Here is a 19,474-nt window from a genome sequence, read left to right on the forward strand (position 1 = left end):
AGACTAGAGATCTCTTCAAGAAACTTAGAGATACCAAGGGACTATTTCATGCAAAGATGGGCACAATAAAGTACAGAAATGGTATGGACTTAACAGAAACAGAAGATATTAAGAAGAGGTGGCAAGAATACACAGAAAAACTATACAATAAAGATCTTCAGGACCCATATAATCATGATGGCGTGATCACTCACCTAGAGCCAGATATCCAGAAATGCAATGTCAAGTGGGCCTTAGGAAGCGTCACTGCTAACAAAGCTAGTGGATATGATGGAATTATAGTATCACTGACCTAGAGCCAGACATCTTGGAATGTGAAGTCAAGTGGGCCTTAGAAAGCATCACTACGAACAAAGCTAGTGGAGGTGATGGAATTCCAGTTGAGCTATTTCAAGTCTTGAAAGACGATGCTGTGAAAGTGCTGCACTCAATATGCCAGCAGATTTGGAAAACTCAGCAGTGGCCACAGGACTGGAAGAGGTCAGTCTTCATTCCAATCCCAAAGAAAGGCAATGACAAAGAATGCTCAAACTACCGCACAATTGCACTCATCTCACACGCTAGTAAAGTCATGCTCAAAATTCTCCAAGCCAGGCTTCAGCAGTATGTAAACCGTGAACTCCCAGATGTTCAAGCAGGTTTTAGAAAAGGCAGAGGCACCAGAGATCAAATTGCCAACATCCGCTGGATCATGGAGAAAGCAAGAGAGTTTCAGAAAAACATCTATTTCTGCTTCATTGACTATGCCAAAGCCTTTGACTGTGTCGATCACAATAAACCGTGGAACATTCTGAAAGAGATGGGAATCCCAGACCACCTGACCTGCCTCTTGAGAAACCTATATGCAGGTCAGGAAGCAACTGTTAGAACTGGACATGGAACAACAGACTGGTTCCAAATAGGAAAAGGTGTACGTCAAGGTTGTATATTGTCACCTTGCTTGTTTAACTTATATGCAGAGTACATCATGAGGAACGCTGGGCTGGAAGAAGCACAGGCTGGAATCAAGATTGCCAGGAGAAATATCAATAACCTCAGATATGCAGATGACACTACCCTTATGGCAGAAAGTGAAGAGGAACTAAAAAGCCTCTTGATGAAAGTGAAAGAGGAGAGTGAAAAGGTTGGCTTGAAGCTCAACATTCAGAAAACAAAGATCATGGCATCTGGTCCCATCACTTCATGGGAAATAGATGGAAAAACAGTGGAAACAGTGTCAGACTTTGTTTTTTTGGGCTCCAAAATCACTGCAGATGCTGATTGCAGCCATGAAATTAAAAGACGCTTACTCCTTGGAAGGAAAGTTATGACCAACCTTGATAGTATATTGAAAAGCAGAGACATTACTTTGCCAACCAAGGTCCTACTAGTCAAGGCAATGGTTTTTCCCGTGGTCATGTATGCATGTGAGAGTTGGACTGTGAAGAAGGCTGATCGCTGAAGAATCGATGCTTTTGAACTGTGGTGTTGGAGAAGACTCTTGAGAGTCCCTTATACTGCAAGGAGATCCAACCAGTCCATTCTAAAGGAGATCAATCCTGGGTGTTCATTGGAGGGACTGATGCTGAAGCTGAAACTGCAATACTTTGGCCACCTCATGCGATGAGTTGACTCACTGGAAAAGACTCTAATGCTGGGAAAGGTTGGGGGCGGGAGGAGAAGGGGACGTCGGAGAATGAGATGGCTGGATGGCGTCACCGACTCTGTGGACATGAGTTTGAGTGTACTCCGGGAGTTGATGATGGACAGGGAGGCCTGGCGTGCTGTGATTCATGGGGTCGTGGAGAGTCAGACACGACTGAGCGAATGAAATGAACTGAACTGAACTGATTTCAAATCCTAAAGGACGATTCTGTGAAAGTGCCGATTCAATATGTCAGCAAATTTGGGAAACTCACTAGTGGCCACAGGACTGGAAAAGGTTAGTTTTCATCCCAATCCCAAAGAAAGACAATGCCAAAGAATGCTCATAATACTGCACAATTGCCTTCATCTCACACACTATCAAAATAATGCTCAAAATTCTCCAAGTCAGGCTTCAACAGTATGTGAAGTGTTAAATTCAAGATATTCAAGCTGGTTTTAGAAAAGGCAGAGGAACCAGGGATCAAATCACCAACATCTTTTGGATCATTGAAAAAGAATGAGAGTTCCAGAAAAACATCTGCTTCTGCTTTATTGAGTATGCCAAAGCCTTCGACTGTGTAGATCAAAACAAACTGGAAAATTCTGAAAGAGATGGGAATACCAGACCATCTGACCTGCCTCCTGAGATTTCTGTAAGCAGGTCCAAAAGAAACAGAAGTGGACATGGAATAATAGACTGGTTTCAAATCTTAAAGAAGTATGTCTAGGTTGTAAATTGTCACATTGTTATTTAACTTATATGCTGAGTAGAGCATGAGATTTCTAGACTGGATCAAGGACAAGCTGGAATCAATATTGCCAGGAGAAAAATAAATAACCTCAGACATGCAGATGACAGCACACTTAAGGCAGAAAGTGAAGAAGAACTAAAGAGCCTCTTGATGAAAGTGAAAGAGGAGAATGAAAAAGTTGGATTAAAACTCAACACACAGAAAACTAAGATCATGACATCTGGTCCCATCACTTCATGGCAAATAGATGGGTAAACAATGGAAACAACAACAGACTTTGCTTTTTGGGCTCCAAAATCACTGCAGATGGTGACTTCAGCCATGAAATTAAAAGACACTTGCTCATTGGAAGAAAAGTATGACCATCCTAGACAGCATATTAAAAAGCAGAGACATTACTTTCCTGACAAAGGTCTGTCTAGTCAAAGCTATAGTTTTTCCAGTAGTCATGTATGGATGTGAGAGTCATAAAGAAATCTGGCGCCAAAGAATAATGCTTTTGAATTGTGGTATTGGAGAAGGTGCTTCAGAATCCCTTGCAATGCAAGGAGATCCAGCTAGTCCATCCTAAAGGAAATCAGTCCTGAATATTCATCGGAAGGATTGATACTGAAGCTGAAACTCCAATACTTTGGTCATCCGATGTGATGAACTTACTTATTTGAAAAGACCCTGATGCTGGGAAAGTTTGATGGTGGGAGGAGAAGGTGATGACAGAGGATGAGATAGTTGGATGGCATCACCTACTCAATGGACATGAGTTTGAGTAAACTCTGGGAGTTGGTGATGGACAGGGAGGCCTGGCATGCTGCAGTCCATGGGGTTGCAAAGAGTTGGACAAGACTGAGCTTCTGAACTGAAATGAAGGATACAAAATAAACTGATTAGAATCAAATGGGTCCAAGATAGTAGACAAATTGACTTTGATTAGACCTTGATCCTCAATCAGCAAGGTTAATGATGCACCCAGAGGCACCATGACAGTTCCGATCACTGTCAAATGACCAAGGAGTGCATGATGACCCAATTCCTGGAAATCTCCACCTCTTCCCCAAAATAGTTGGAATAATCTTCCCACTCATTAGCATATGAAATACCCAGCCTATAAAAACTAACCACACCACATTTTGCACTGCACTTGCCCTCTGTGATGGCCCACACTCTATCTGTGGAGTGTGCTTCCCTCTGAATCTGAATAAATCCATTTCTTAACCATCACTTTGCTCTCACTGAATTCCTTCTGTGATGGAACATCAAGAGCCCGAGCTTCATTCAGTCCTGAAACAAGGTATTGTGGGTTTTGGCTGGGTTAGAGTCCCAGCCCATAGGTTCAAGTCCCAGTCTGTGGTAAATGGTTTCAATCTCAGGCAAGCAACTTTATTTTTTGATTATCCCACCATCTTCAAAGTGACAGCAGTAGGTTAGATGATGTCTAAAAGTCTGCAAAAATGGCAATGAGTTAATGATAATCACTGATATTTTCCTATGAACTTATAGGATTGAATAAAATTTGAAGAAGTGACGTGTTACCAGAAAGTAATAGGCAATTAAAATGAAAAGAAAACTTTATTTTTTTCAACAACAACAAAAAGCACCCTATACAAAAACTTGGGCAGAAGACCTAAATATAGATTTCTCCAAAGAAAACACACAGATGACCAACAGGCACATGAAAGGATTGTCAAAATTGCCAATTATTAGAGAAATGCAAATCAAAACTACAATAAAGCACAGCCTCAGAGCAGCCAGAATAGCCATCATTAAAAAGTGTACAACTAACAAATGTTGGAGAGGATGTGGAGAAAAGAGAACTCTTCTACAATTGGTGGGTATGTAAGTTGGTGCAACCACAGTGGAAAACTAAAAATACAGTTACCATATGACCAAGCAATCCCACTCCTGGGCATATATCTGAACAAAACTTAATTCAAAAAGATGTTTGCACACCTAGGTTCATAACAGCACTGTTTGCAATAGCCAAGACATGGAAATAACCTAAATGTCCTTCAACAGATAATTGGGTAAAGAAGATATGGCACATATATACAATGAAATATTCAGCCAGCAAAATAATGTCATTTGCAGCAACATGGATGCAACTAGAGATTATCATACTAAGCAAAGTGAGTCAGAAAAAGACAAATACCGTATGATATCACGTATACGTTAAATCGAAAATATTATACAATGAATCCATCTATGAAGCAGAACCAGAATCACAGAGATAGGGAACAAATTAGTGCTTGCCAAGGGGGCAGAGGTTGGAGGACAGATATAGTGGGAGGTTGGGGCTAGCAGATGTAAACTTTTATACATAGAATGGATAAACAACAAAGTTCCACTGTACAATACATAGAATTATATTCAATATCCTATGATAAATCACAGTGAAAAGTAACATTTTAAAAAGAATATATATATACATGTATAATTGAATCACTGTGCTGTACAGAAATAATTAACACAACATTGTAAATCAACTACAGTAAATTTTTTAAAGAGTAAAAATTAATTTGTTTATATGTTATCTTTCTCATTCCAAATATAAGGGATAAATAAGAAGTGGCTTTCAATAAGACTAAAGGAAGTTAGTTTGTCCTTTGTGAAATTCCACTAAAATATCACTAGAACATGTTAATGGTTACCAACAGTACCTGAAGCAAGAGGGGTACTCCATTCTTCAGCCAGCGGTAGGTGGGTCTGGGTTTTCCAGTAGCCTTACATTCCCATCGCAGAGGACTCCCACTGTCTAACTGAGTATCATTCAGTTTTTCTACCCAGTGTGGATATGCTGTAAGAGGTTAAGGATTAAAGAAGGGTGATTTCATTTCTCAACGTTTCACAAAAGTCGAAAGTTTTTATCGAATGTTAACAAATTCATAAGCATTAAATGTTTTATCAATTCATGTAACTTGGATTTTGGAAGAAACTTGGCATTACATTACACAGAGAACTCTATTTCCTGTGTAAAAATATAACTGTGATGATATTTTAATAATTTGAAACACTTTTTAATCTAAGTGAAGCATATCTTGCTGTTCTTGTTGTTGAATTTTAAAATATTTCCTCTTCAGAAGGCACTTTTTTCTTATCTTTTAAAAAATTTATTTATCTTTAATTGAAGGATAATTGCTTTAAAATATTGTGTTGTTTTATGCCATACATCAACACGTATCAGTCATAAGGAGGAGAACATACATGTCTTCTTGTTTTACCCTCTTTAGATTAAGTGGTAGATTCTTCGCATGGAAAGCATGGGAACCTGTTTAGAAAGAAGTCTTTCTAAAATAAAAATCTTTCTAAATACGAGGCATCTCTTCTTCCAAATATTGAGAAGAATTAGCACAGTTTGAAGTAATACAACATGCCCATTTACTGAATAACTGTTCTGCTTTTTGTTTCCTAATAAAGCCTGAATTGTTTCAAAAAATAATTTGTAAATTCAAGTATCATTTGATATAAAATTGTTCTATATTTACTGGCATTTTAGTGTACACATATATATTTATATATACAAGCTTTCAATAATCTATTTCTTTCTCAAAAAGATAATATTCCAAATGCATGAAATTTATAAAGTGTGGAAAAGTGAAAGTTGCTCAGTTGTATCTGACTTGTTGCCACCCCATGGACTATACCATCCATGGAATCCTCTAGGCCAGAATACTGGAGTGGGTAGCCTTTCCCTTCTCCAGGGGATCTTCCCAACCCAGGGATCAAACCCAGGTATCCCACATTTCAGGGGGATTCTTTACCAGCTGAACCACAAGGGAAGCCCAAGAATACTGGAGTGGGTAACCTATCCTGTCTCCAGTGGATCTTCCCGACCCAGGGATTGAACTGGGGTCTCCTGCATTGCAGGTGGATTCCTTACCAACTGAGCTGTCAGGGAAGCCATGGTTAAAGTGTCTTTCTTCCAATGACATTTTTCTCAAGTTTGACTCTCTTAATCTCTCTCACCTATTTCTTCCATCTCTACCCCTTTCCCTTCTGGCAATCACCTATTTGTTCTCTGCATCTATTACTCTTTTTTGGTTTTGTTATGTGTTTTCATTTGTTTTCTTTTTCAGATTCCACACATAAGTGAAATCATATGATGCTTGTCTTTCTCTGACTTATTTTCCTTAACATAATTCCCTCTGGGTCCACCCATGTTGTCACAGATGGTAAGATTTCATTTTTTTTTTTAAGCCCGAGTATCATTCCATTTTATATGTATATGTGTGTGTGTGTGTGTGTGTGTGTGTGTGTATTCCAAGATGTCCAAAGCTTTTTTGTTCTTATTGAGATGATTATATGATTTCTTTCTTTGATTTGTTAAAGTGGTATAAAACAATAATTTGTGGATATTAAACATCCTTGCATCCTTGGGATAAGCCCCACTAGATCATTGTGTGATCATTTTAATGTATTGTTGAATTCAATTTACTAATTTTATGTTTTGTTGTTGAGGATGTGTCCATCTGTGTTCATCAGTGGTATTGGCCTGTAAATTTTTGTGCTATATTTTTGTCTGGTTTTAGTACTAGGTGATATTGTAGAATGAGTTCAGAAGTACTCCTCTGCAAATTTTGGAATAGTTTGAAAAAGAGGGCTGTTAACTTTTCTTTAAATTTTTGGTAGACTCCACCACCTGTGAGGCCATCTGGTACTAGACTTTTGTTTGCTGGGAGTTTTTGTTTTATTTTATTTAATTACTGATTTAATTTCATTACTGGTATTTGATCTTTTCATAGTTTCTATTTCTTCCTGGTTGTTTCTTGGGAAATTGTACATTTCCAGACATTTATTCCTTTTTTCTACATTGTCCATTTTATTGGCATATAATTGCAGTAATCTGTTATGATCCTTGTCTTTCTGTGGTATTGGCTGTGACTTCTCTCCTTTCAGGTTTGATTTTATTTACATGGACCCTCTCTCTTTTTCTTGATGAGTCTAGCTAAAGGTTTATCAGTTTTACTTATTTCAAAGTACCAGCTCTTCATTTCATTGATCTTGTTTATTGTTCTTCGTTTCTATTTCACTTATGTCTGCCTCATTTGCTGCCAGGCCCTGCCTCATGCAGTGGCTTGAGGCGTGTGGATCTTGTTCCCAGCATGACTGACTGCATGGCCTGGTAGCAAAGGACTGGCACTGACCCACTGGTTGGTGGGACTGTGTCCTGAGCTAGCTGGCTACGTCCTGGGTGTTCTGGGACTGGTGCCAGCCTACTGATGGTGGGGGCTGGGTCCTGATCCAGCTAGCTGCCAGTCCACTGGTGGATGGGAAAACCTTTAAGGTACAAATTCTCTGGAATGCTTTCCTTGAATCACTCTGGTAGAAAGTAGTGGACTCTGCTCCCGTAGGCTTTTATTATAGCAGATAGCATGCTTTGCCTTCTGTGGGGTTTGCTTTTCATCTAATTCAGTGTATCAAGAGTTTCCTCAAATCTCTATTGTTAGCTTGTAGTGCAGTAATAGCATTTAATATACATTATCTGAATCAATGAGCAAATGAGCAAAATGTGCATGGCATAGTAAATTTGGTTGGAGTGCTGAATTTTTAACGGAGTTTCATTTTTTTACAAATAATAAAAGCAAAACAGGTTGAAATAATATTGTCGTATTTCAAAATATTTTGCAGCATCCCTGTGAAGGACACTAACTTTTTTAGATGAACTGATCTTGAATACAGTGTCAGTTATAATTTCTAGCAGATTCAGCTTAATATACAATTTGTTTAATTTCACGTTGTAAGGATCTGTGTTTTCTGTATCAGTGCTGTGTGTTACAGTTCCCCTCAGTTTTAGTGTCCTCATCTGGAAAATAAGAATAGTATCACTTACTTTTTATATATAATATGCGTTATAAAAGCATATGAAAATATGAAAAGTATAATTTGTGATTTATAGAAGATGAGATTGTAGATATTTTGGAAGTAGATTTTCCCAATTCTTACACACAACCTGGTTGTCTCTGAAATTTTTGGAAAATATAAACATTTGTAAGCCACGAAGGTTATTTATCATACAGATTCAGTAATTTAGTGTAGGGCCAGCAAAGTTTTTGTGTAAAAGATGAGACAGAAAATATTTGATGCTTTGCAAGTCAGTTGATCTCTATCTCAACAACTTAATTCTGCTTTCAGTTCAGTTCAGTTCAGTTCATTTCAGTCGCTCAGTCGTGTCCGACTCTTTGTGACCCCATGAATCACAGCACGCCAGGCCTCCCTGTCCATCACCAACTCCCGGAGTTCACTCAAACTCATGTCCATCGAGTCGGTGATGCCATCCAGCCATCTCATTCTCTGTCATCCCCTTCTCCTCCCACCCCCAATCCTTCCCAGCATCAGTCTTTTCCTTAGCAGTGCTTAAAGCTGATGCAGGCATTATGCAAACAAATGGGTGTCACTGTGTTTCAAAAATTTTTTATTAAAAAAAAAAAACAGACAGCTGGTAGCATTTGGTTCATGGGCAATAAACTGTGATTCTTGTTTCAGGCTAAGGGCAAGAATAAGTTAATAAATATTACAAGATTTGCAACATCAGATGATAGCTTTAGTACTGGGAAAATATTTTAAGGTTAGCGATTACCTATGCTGTAAAAAGAACCTGACAATTCCTCATTTATATTTAATTTAAAGCGTTTCTGTGTGTAGGGTAATTTTATTCAATGATTTACCATACAAAAGAAGCATGGTATATGTATCTAACAATGTTTAGTTCAAATTGCATTTTCAGTTTGACTCTTGCGACCAGGGCATCAAACTTTGCTGAGAACACTTACTGTATACTTGCAACTGTCCACGAAAGGAATTTTTTCCACGTGAGTTTTCAGCTCTGCACTCATATGAGCCTGCATCGTCCAGCTGCACGTTGGGTATTTCCAGTACTGCCTGAGATTTACGCAGACGTGACTTACTAGGAATATAACCATTAACCTTCATCCATGTGATTGTTGGAACTGGGCTACAATAAGGAACAAAAATGCCATTAACACAATTTCCACTATTAGGAACATAGACTCTGTTATCTGGTAATTTAAGCACTTAATAGGCTGAGTGCAATAAAGTGTAATCACAATTAAGAACGATGTGATGGTTGATATAGTTCAATTTCCATGTGGATTGTCTGCTTATAAGTTAGATTACAAGGAAAGGGAATTTCCTTCTCTTTTGTATTTCAGAAAAGCAATTCAAAGGTTATATTTTACACACATATATGCAATACTTTACTTTTTTAAAACTGTAAAATTGTTTAAATGGTGAAAGTAATTTGGAGAAATTTACAAAAGTAATATACGCTTATCATAAGAAGTTGAACAAAAGAGTCATGAGCTAAATGAATTAAGAACCCATTTTTGTTCCAACCCCTTCAAATATCATCTGCAGAAAGAAATAAAGTTATCAAGCAATTTCCGGCCTTGTCTCTATGATGCATATATAAGCACATACAACAAATTTTTATTAATAAAAATCAAATCCAAGATCAATGCTGACTTATTCTAGTTAATAGCTATATATTATTCCCTTGTGTATATGCATCAGAACTTTTCATTTTAACATTCTTAATACCTTTTATTTTATTATTATTATTTGTTGTTGTTGTTGTTTCACTTTACAATATTGTATTGGTTTTGCCATACATTGACATGAATCGGCCCCTGGTGTACATGTGTTCCTCATCTTGAATCCCCCTCCCACCTCCCACCACCCCTCTGGTTCATCTCAGTGTACCTGCCCCGAGCATAGTTAGACATTCAGTGTAGACCCCAAATTTTTCCTTTTTTTTTTGCTACTAAGGAATAACATTGCTAAATGTAACTTTGTACAGATATATCATATGCCATTGCTTTTTATTTTCTACTGCAGACATTCACAAAAGTGGAATTGATAGACACAAGGACATGCCCATTTTTCATTTTAATAAGTACTGCCAGATTGTTTTCAATAATATAGTAGTATTTTCCACATCTATCAGTGATACATGAGACTGTTTTACCATATCCTTGCCACCACATTATATGATCAATCTGTTTGATTTTTATCAGTATTGATAGGTAAAAAATGATATTTTGTTACAATTTCTCTGAACTCTAAGAAAGTTGAACATCATTTCATAATTATATTGGCTATTTGAATCTCCTTCACTGTGAATTGTTCATGCTATTTTTCAACTATTTCTTTCACTTTTCTGTTTGCCTGTTTGCAGTATATAATTTCTTAGGATTCTTTGTGTATTAGGGCCATTATGAGTTTGTTTACCAGAAAAATTCTTTCTCGGTATACTGATAGTTTATGATGGCATCTGTGATAAATTTTACAAATATTTTTTTGGGAGAAACAAGTATCTGTAGGTTTTTTTCATGACTTCAGAGTTTTTATTTGTTTAAAAATTATCTGTAAACCCAAGGATGTATCCATATTTCCTTCAGTCTTTCTGGTAGATTTTTTTAAAATTATTTTTAAGCATTTTTATCTTTAACCCATATGGACTATATTCATGATTTTGGTGTGAGATGGGGAATGCAACTAATTATTTTAGAATCACTAAAACTCTTTTTCCAACAATTTTTGGCAATTTACCTTTGCTGTATAGTTGGTTCTCACATGCTTCGATCTGTCTCAGTCTTCACAGTTCTGTTCCAATGAGTTATTTATTTATTAATAAAGTGCATTATATTTAATTTACTTTATGCTCTGGACTCAGTCTGCTTTTTCAGTTCAATTTCTCAGTATTTCTTTCCACATCTCCTGACCCAGAAACACATCTTTGTGTGTTTCCAATCATATCTGTTAAAGTCCTACTAATCTTTTGAGATCCATTCTAAATTCCTCCTGTACAGTAAAGTCTCCTTATTTGTGTATTCTTCTGGGATATTTTTCTTTTAAACATCAAAATGATTTGTGTATATTACTTGGACCTCTTGTAACATTTTATAATTGCAAAATGTAGGCTATTTTTTCACTAATTTTCCTGACAGGAGTAATAGCAGTGTTAAATTTTAGAAACAATGCCACATTAAACAGAGTGTTTATTTCTTAACATATTTCTTACTTGTTTCTTAGGTGTAAGATAGAATTGAAATTGTTGTATTAGAGTTGACAAGTTGTGCTTCTTTGTTTAGGTACATATATCAATATCTAGGTAAACTAAATATTGCATTTTCAAATAACCCTATGTTGGCCTAACACATCATTCTTTTAATATAGACAATAATTGATTTGTTATATTTTTTAATTTAATATTTCTGCATCTATATTCAAAGGTGAGATTGTCTGTACTCATTAGGTTTGCTGGTTTACAGGTGCACACACTTGTTAGTGAGTTGGTGGTTGATTTATTTATAAGCTAGCGTTGACAAAATTGGAGTCATAGTGATGGGTAATAGCTTGATAAACATGCCAGGATATTTGCATCTCCTATTGTGATAGCTTCAATAGTACAGAAATTATATGTTCCTTAAAAAACTGATCAGAATGATAAAAATAAAGTCATCCCCATCATAAGTGGAGTTAGTTTCTGAAAGCATTTTCAATTTCTTCTGTTTCCTTTTAATTATTTGTATTTAAATTTCTGTTTGTGTCTACTTTGGCAATTCATGTTTCCCTAGAACATCAAAGTATTTCATCCATGATTTCAGTATTTCAGCAGTGAGTTATATAAATGCTAATTGTTTAAAATTTTAAAACTCTTCTATTATAAGTGGTCACACGTTGTAGTAGAAGTTAAATTTGTTTTCCACAGACTTCCCAGAACAAAAGTAACTGCGTAACTACTTATTTTCTGAGTTGCATCTCCCATCTCACACCAAAACCATGAATATAGTCCAGATGGATTAGAGATACAAATGTTTAAAAATAATTTTTAAAAAATCATGAAGTTTAAAAAAAAAATCATCTCATGATTTTTTAACATCTTGTTTTGTTTTCCAGTTACCCCAAATGTAAAATATGGTGGAAATAACAGTTCCTATTTCAGAAATAATAGTCCTTATTTCAGAGGGTAATTATAAACATTTGAAAAGTTAAAGTACTTGGCACAGAACAAGGAGGCAAAAAAAAAATGTTTGCAATACTGTGATGATTATATTTGTATGTTCTTTACAACTTTAATGGTATGAGTATATGCTTTCTCAACTTCCTCTCCTTTTAACACTGCACGTTGGTTAGGAACATGGTCTATCTGGGAATACAATTTACATTCAAATAAAATTCAAACACACAGATGTTATGTGACCTTCAGAAAGTAATCTAAGTTCTATGAATCTTGTTTCCCCATTTTAAAATGAAAATATTATTTGTTCCTTCAGAATGCAAATATCTTAAGGGCACTGGCATTATTTCTCTTGTTCAGGAGTATATTCACACTGTCTCATAGAGTGTTGGGCACATAGTTGGTACTTAAATATTTATGAAGTAAATGAATGAATGATTCTCATAATATGATTTTGAGCATTAAGTGAGCTAAGTTCTTATAAATTACTTAGATAAATATATTGCAAATAGTGAATACCCAATAAATGTTACCTGTAATGATAAGCTTTGTCAGAGGTTTATCTATTTTATTAGTCTTTAAAATATGCATTTTGAATTTTTAATTATTTTTGTGCCTTAATTTTTGACTTACTATTTTTTATTTCCTTATCCCTTTTTGTTGATTAGCATAGTATTCCACTCTAACTTCATTAGCTCAAATTTTTTATGTGCAAATTTTTTATGGTTGATAATAAAAGTATGGCTGTTTTTTCCTCTGGTATCAAAGGTAACCACATGCCTCATGTTCTGACACACAGAGACAGTGACCTGTACAATTTTGGTTTTTTGTAACTAGCTTATTTGTAGTTAAATTATAGAATGAATTATTGTGAAAGTTATATGTCCATTGAGAAAAAAGGTATGCTTTATTTTGGATAAGATTTTAAAATTAGCTTTTAGATAGTTTTTATTAATTGTGTAATTCAAGTATTGTTCATTGAAAAAATTTGAATGAAGCTATTAGTACACTGAATTAAGTGGAAGCAAACAAGTCAGAATTAAATTAGACTTTGAAATGAGTACATTGTCAAATAAATCAAGAGTCTGAATTTAAAACAATAGCAAAGCTTTGAGCATTTGAGCCTTAAAGCAGATTTTAAGCTTTCAAAGGTAGATACAGGAGTTTGGGCTACAAAATCTGTACAGGCCCCAGATAGGGAACACTCCTCAATACACATTTCAATTGTGTCCATGAAATAAAACAAACAAGAAAAATGTCAGAGAGTGAAGCCAAGGTACCCTGGGAGATAGACTAGATAATTTCTTACAAAGAGTAACATCAGTGTCTAATCATGAAATCTCCCATTCTTCCACAACCAAACCCTCCTCCACACAATCACACACAAAAGAGAGAGGCTGTGCAATGAATGACCTTACAGGAGAATTTCATACTTGTGGTGGATCAGTGATTTGTTTGAGATGCCTTCTTTTTTCTGAGTAGAATATTTTTCCTGTGAATAATGAACTTATATTTTAAGTACACAAGTTACAGAATCAAGAAGAGCCATATCTAGACCTGATGGAGATCTGGAAATTTTGGACTTGAGAGTATGTGGAGGCCAGATGAGGTTGAATACATTCAATGTGAGGAAAGAACTGAAATATTCTTCAGAAGAATAGATTGGCTAGGTGTTCAAAAAACACATTTTTTTTCTTCCTGGCCATATAATCACCTCATTTTTCCATCTTCCCTTAGGTAGGGGCATGGAATTGAGCTCTGGCCAATGGAATAAGGACAGAAAGATGTACCAAACATGATCTAGGAAACAGTTTTCTAAATGATCTTCCATTTTCACTTTTCCTGGCTCTGCTCAATAGATGTTACTGTCAATGGTAACTCTTGCAGAAAAATGTATATTTTATGCATATATATAATGTTTTCATGTCTTTATTGTAGGGAAGAATTAACTTTTTAAATAATATATACAATTTATTACATAAAAATTTAAAAAATAATATATAAAGCATTGCTACCCATAAAATACTGATGCATTTGACTGCATTAATAATAACAATTTCTTTTCATTAAAAGAACATGAGGACTTTCCTGGTGGCCCAATGGTTAAGACTCTGTGTTTCCAATGCAAAAAGCAGGGGTTCGACACCTGATCAGGCAACTAAGAGCTCACATGCTGCCAAAAAAGTTAAAAAATGAAAGAACACAACCAGAGAAGAGTTATTTTCCACACAAATAACTGACAAAGTCTAAGAGACTGAATAAAGAAAACAACTCATAAAAATGAGAAAGAGACAAGAGAAAAAATAGATATTATCACAAAACATATGACAGCATATTCAATCTCATTAATACTCAGGAAAATGCAAATTTAGATTATGATAAATTCCATTTCATGCCTAACATATTTGTAAAATGTAGTACTTGGAATAACTTGATAATTGTACACATGCATGCCAATCAGTAAGAAGTCTAACACACATGGTGAGGTTTTATATTCGTGCAACCACTTTGGAAAGCTATTGGAATCAACTTACAAGTGAGAATGGTTATTATACATTGTATGGTCTGGAAGATCACTCAAGAAATGCAATGGAGTAGAATTACTTACAATCCCCAGAGAAATTCTTTCACATACATTCAAAGAGTAATGTACACTATTCTTACAGTGGCATTTACAAATAAACATTTTTAAAGATGTAATTTATCAAAAATGAAACGAACCCATTGAAGCGTACAGTTTGAAGAGTCTTGCCAAATGTATATGCCTATTCAGCTATTGCTTCAATTAGATTAATCGTGATACAGAGCATTACTTTCACTCTTAAAACTTTCCTTAGGCACCTCCTTCCCAATCACCCTCACCCCTGTCCCAGGTGATCAATAATCTGACTTTCATATTTTAAGATAACTTTTGTCTTTTTTAAACTAATGTAAATTGAATCATATAGTCTGTACCATTTCCGTACCCTTCCTGTGCTCTGCACGCTCAGTCACTCAGTCATGTTTGACTCTTTGTGACCCCATGGACTGTAACCCACCAGGCTCCTCTGTCCATGGGATTTTCCAGGCAGGAATACAGGAGTGGGTTGCCACTGCCTTCTACAGAGGATCTTCCCAACCCAGGGATCAAACCCAGGCCTCCTTCATTGGCAGGTGGCATCTTTACCAACTGCACCCTTTCTAGCTGGCTTTTTTCTCTCAAAATAAGATTTACGAGACCAGTCTCTGTTTCTGTGTGTATCAATTGTCCATTTATTTTAACTGTTGACCACTTTTAATATATGGATAAGCTACAATTTGTTTATCCAGGTACCTGCTGACTACTGGACATTTGGGTTATTTTCAGTTTTAAGTGATTATGAATAAAAACAGTTTGTACATTCACGGGTAAGTTTTTGTGGACACAATTTTATGTCTCGGGTTACTAGGGGTAACTAGGGGTAGAATTTCCATATTATATAATAAGGAAACTGTATGAAAATGGCCAGACTATTTGCCTTAATAATTATATAATTTATACTTCCACCAGCAATGTATAAAATTTCCAGCTGTTTTACATCCTTGCAAAATACTTAGCATTGTCAAGCTCTTAAATTTTATTCAACACAAATATCCACATGTTGTAGCACTGTTTGTTTAAAATAGTACTCTTTCTCCATTATTACTTGGCATTTTTTATGACAAAATAATCTCATTTGTGTGGGTCTGTTTATGGACACTCTTCTGTTCCATTAATTTGTAAGTCTGGCTTAAGCCAGTTCCTCACTTTTCTGATTATTACTGCTTTTAGAGAAAAATTTGAAACCAAGTGTGTTAAGTATTTTATGTTCAGTCTTTTTCTACCAATTGTATTGTCTGTTCTGTGTTCTAATTTTAATGTACATTTTAAGAATAACTTGCTAATTGAAGTTTCCTGGAATTTTAACTGGATTTTGTCAAATTAATGTGTGAATTTGGTGAGAACTGACATCTGAATACTACTGAGTCTTATAATCAATATGTGTCTGTGTGTGCTCAGCCATGTCTGACTCTGCAACCATATAGACTGTAGCCTGCCAGACTCTTCCGTCTGTGGAATTCTCCAGGCAATAATAATACTAGAGTGGACTGCCATTTCCTTCTCCAGGGGATCTTACCAGTGCAGGGATGGCACCTGCATCTCCTGTCTCTTGCATCGGCAGACAGATTATTTTCCACCGAGCCACCTGGGAAGCCCCTTGTAATCCATAAGCTCAGTCTATCTCCTCAGTTATTGAGACATTCTTTCATTTCTCTTCAGCAATACTATTAATTTTTCAGTGTACATACCTTTTGAATATTTTGTATGGTTCATCCCTAAATATTAATTTTAGTATTTTCGACATAGTACACATATATACCTATTGCATCTGCAGGGTATGGATGTGTTAGCTCCTCAGACATGTCTGACTCTTTGTGACCCCATGGATTGGAACCCACCAGTCTCCTCTGTCCATGGAATTTTCCAGGCAAGAATATTGGAGTTGGTTGTCATTTCCTTCTCCAGAGGATCTTCCCGACCCAGAGATTGAACCTAGGTCTCCTGCATTGCAGATTCTTTACCATCTGAGCCATCAGAGAAGCCCTTACTGCATCTGCAGAGACAGTTTTAATTCTTCCTTTCCTGTCTCTAAGATATTTTATTTTTTTATGCCTTATTTTTCTTTGTAGGATCTTCATTAAAGATTGAACTTAAATGATTAGAGAAAAAAGAAAGGAGACACACTTTAGTTTTCACCATTTAGTATGATGTTGAATTTTTTTTTTTCTTTTTCTTCTTTTTTTTTTTTGTAGATACTCTTTGGCTGAGGAAGTTTTCCTCTAGTCCTCAATTGTTGAAAGTTTTGTTAAGTATGTTGAATTATGTCATACGCTTTTTCTGCATTAACTAAGAGGAATGTAAGAGTCTTTATTATTGCATTCATGTGACAAATTATATTAATTAGTTTTTAAAAGTTAAACCAACTCTGTATACCTGCGGTAAATCCCACTTGATCATGTGAATCATTTATTCCTTATGTGCCTGACAAAATTCATCAGTGAAGCTTAAGCTATACTATTCAAAATTTTTGTAGTGGGGAGGTTTTTAATTACAATTTCATTAATGGGCAATAATTCAGATTTCTCCTGTGCCAATTACTCAAACTATGTTTTTTAAGAAGTTTATTTAGTTTAGTTGTAAAATTAAATGTTAAACATTCCCATCCTGTCATTTAATATTTTGGAATAGAGATGTAGTGATATTTCCTTTTTCCTGCTTGATATTGATATTTGAATTTTATCTCTTCTTTTTAATGTTTACCAATTGTATTGACATTTTCTAAAAATCAGCTTTGTATTTCATTTTTCCCCATTGTTTATTCATGTTCAATATAATTGATTTCTGCTATTTAATCTTTCTTTCCTTCTATTCACTTAGACTTTATTTTACTTTTCTAATTTGTTTAAGGTGAAAGTTTAGATCATTGATTTTTAAATTTTCCCTTTTTAAAAAGATATATGAATTTACATTTAAGCACTGTGTTACCTATATCACAGATGTTTTCATTATTATTCAAAATGATTTCTTTTTTCTTTGATAATTTTCTGTTATTTAGTTATTTTTTGAATTTCCAAATATTTGGTGACTCTTCAAGTATCATTGAAAATGTTGTTTCAATTAAAGAATATATTGTCTAAATTTTTGGTTCTGTAATAAGCAGTGACACTTGTTTTATGGCCTATCATATGCCTAATCTTTGTGAATGTTCCATGAGTAGGCTTTTTAAAAGTATCTTCTGTAGTTGATGGTTGTAGTGTTCTTTAAATATAAATTATGTCAAGTTGGTTAATATTTGTGTTCAACTCTCCTCTTCTTTATTGATTTTCTGTCTTTTTATTCTTGTAATTGATAAATTACTGGAGATGCCTATTACTTTATTGATTTTCTGTCCTGTCCTTGTGATTGACAAGCTAATGGAGAAGAGTGTTAATTTCCAACTATAATTCTGAATTTGTCAATTTCTTCTTTAATTACTATCAGATTTAGCTTTATATATTTTAAAACTTTGTTACTAGGTGCATATACATTTTAGATTTCTAATGTCTTGAGAAATTAATCTTTTTAATACTATGACATGCCCATCTTCATATTAGGTAACATTCCTTGTGTTGAAGTATACTTTACCTGACATTAAGATAGTAGCCTTAATTTCCTTGTGATTAATAAACATATCTCTTTTATCCTCTTGACTTCAACATATATATTCTTGAAAGATAGGTATATAGATACATATAATACACATTTAAAGTGGGATTCTTTAGGGTCTTGCTTTTCCATCCAATCTGACGATGTTCACCTATGGTGTGATTCAGTGAATTTATATTTAATACAATTATCTATGGTAGGATTTGAAGTCTAGCTTTTTTTTCTATTTCATCAGTTTTGTGTTCCTTTTTTTGGCTCTCTTCCCTTACCTTATTTTCCATTAATTACTTAGTTTTGCTAGTATTTCATTAAAGCCTCTTCTATTAATTTATTAGCTACAGCCCTATGTATGTTTTGTGTATGTATGTTTGTTCTGAAGCTTGGAATACGTATCTGACAATATTATGCTCACTTGTCTACCTTCCCACCCTTTTTGTTATTTTGAAAATATGTATTATTTATACATACTTTATAAACTCTCTACATTACTATTATTTTTACCTTAAAGAAAAGAGTAGATCTTAAGAATTTTAAAAATGAAATAAACCAAATATATTGTATACTTATACCTGCTAAAAAAGGAAAAAATGATATCTAGCCTTTCGTTCCTTTGTGGGGATTGGAGTTTTGAAATATTCTTAGTGCTCCTTAACCCTAAAATATGTTCTTTACCATTTCTTATAATGCTGTCTACTACAACAAATTACTCAGGATTTCTGTTTTTGCTTGTTTTGCTTTTACTTGATAATGTTTTTATTTTGCTTTCATGCTTGGAGAATATTTTCACCAAATATTTTATGCAGACTTTATGCCCATGCAGAAATAGGCAAATAGTTCTACGCAGATTTTTTTTTTCTTTTTATAATTTCCTTTTAGTAATTATTGTATATCTTATACTTCTTGTATTTCATTGAACGT

General features: G+C 34.9%; 1 protein-coding gene across 1 annotated transcript in view; it reads right to left on the reverse strand.

Annotated features, from left to right (window-relative positions):
• CNTN5 (contactin 5) overlaps positions 1-19,474 on the reverse strand; it is a 647,843-nt gene that overhangs the window by 318,294 nt on the left and 310,075 nt on the right. The window contains exons 8-9 of the mRNA XM_088843612.1: positions 9,143-9,324; positions 5,033-5,169 (exon numbers count right to left, since the gene is read on the reverse strand). Of these exons, the coding sequence (XP_088699738.1) occupies positions 5,033-5,169; positions 9,143-9,324 (319 nt within the window). The remainder of the gene's footprint in view (positions 1-5,032; positions 5,170-9,142; positions 9,325-19,474) is intronic.

Source organism: Moschus berezovskii, chromosome 14 (genome assembly GCF_049115385.1).
Source record: "Moschus berezovskii isolate FMDL1 chromosome 14, NW_MosBer_1.0, whole genome shotgun sequence".
Lineage (NCBI taxonomy): Eukaryota > Metazoa > Chordata > Mammalia > Artiodactyla > Moschidae > Moschus > Moschus berezovskii.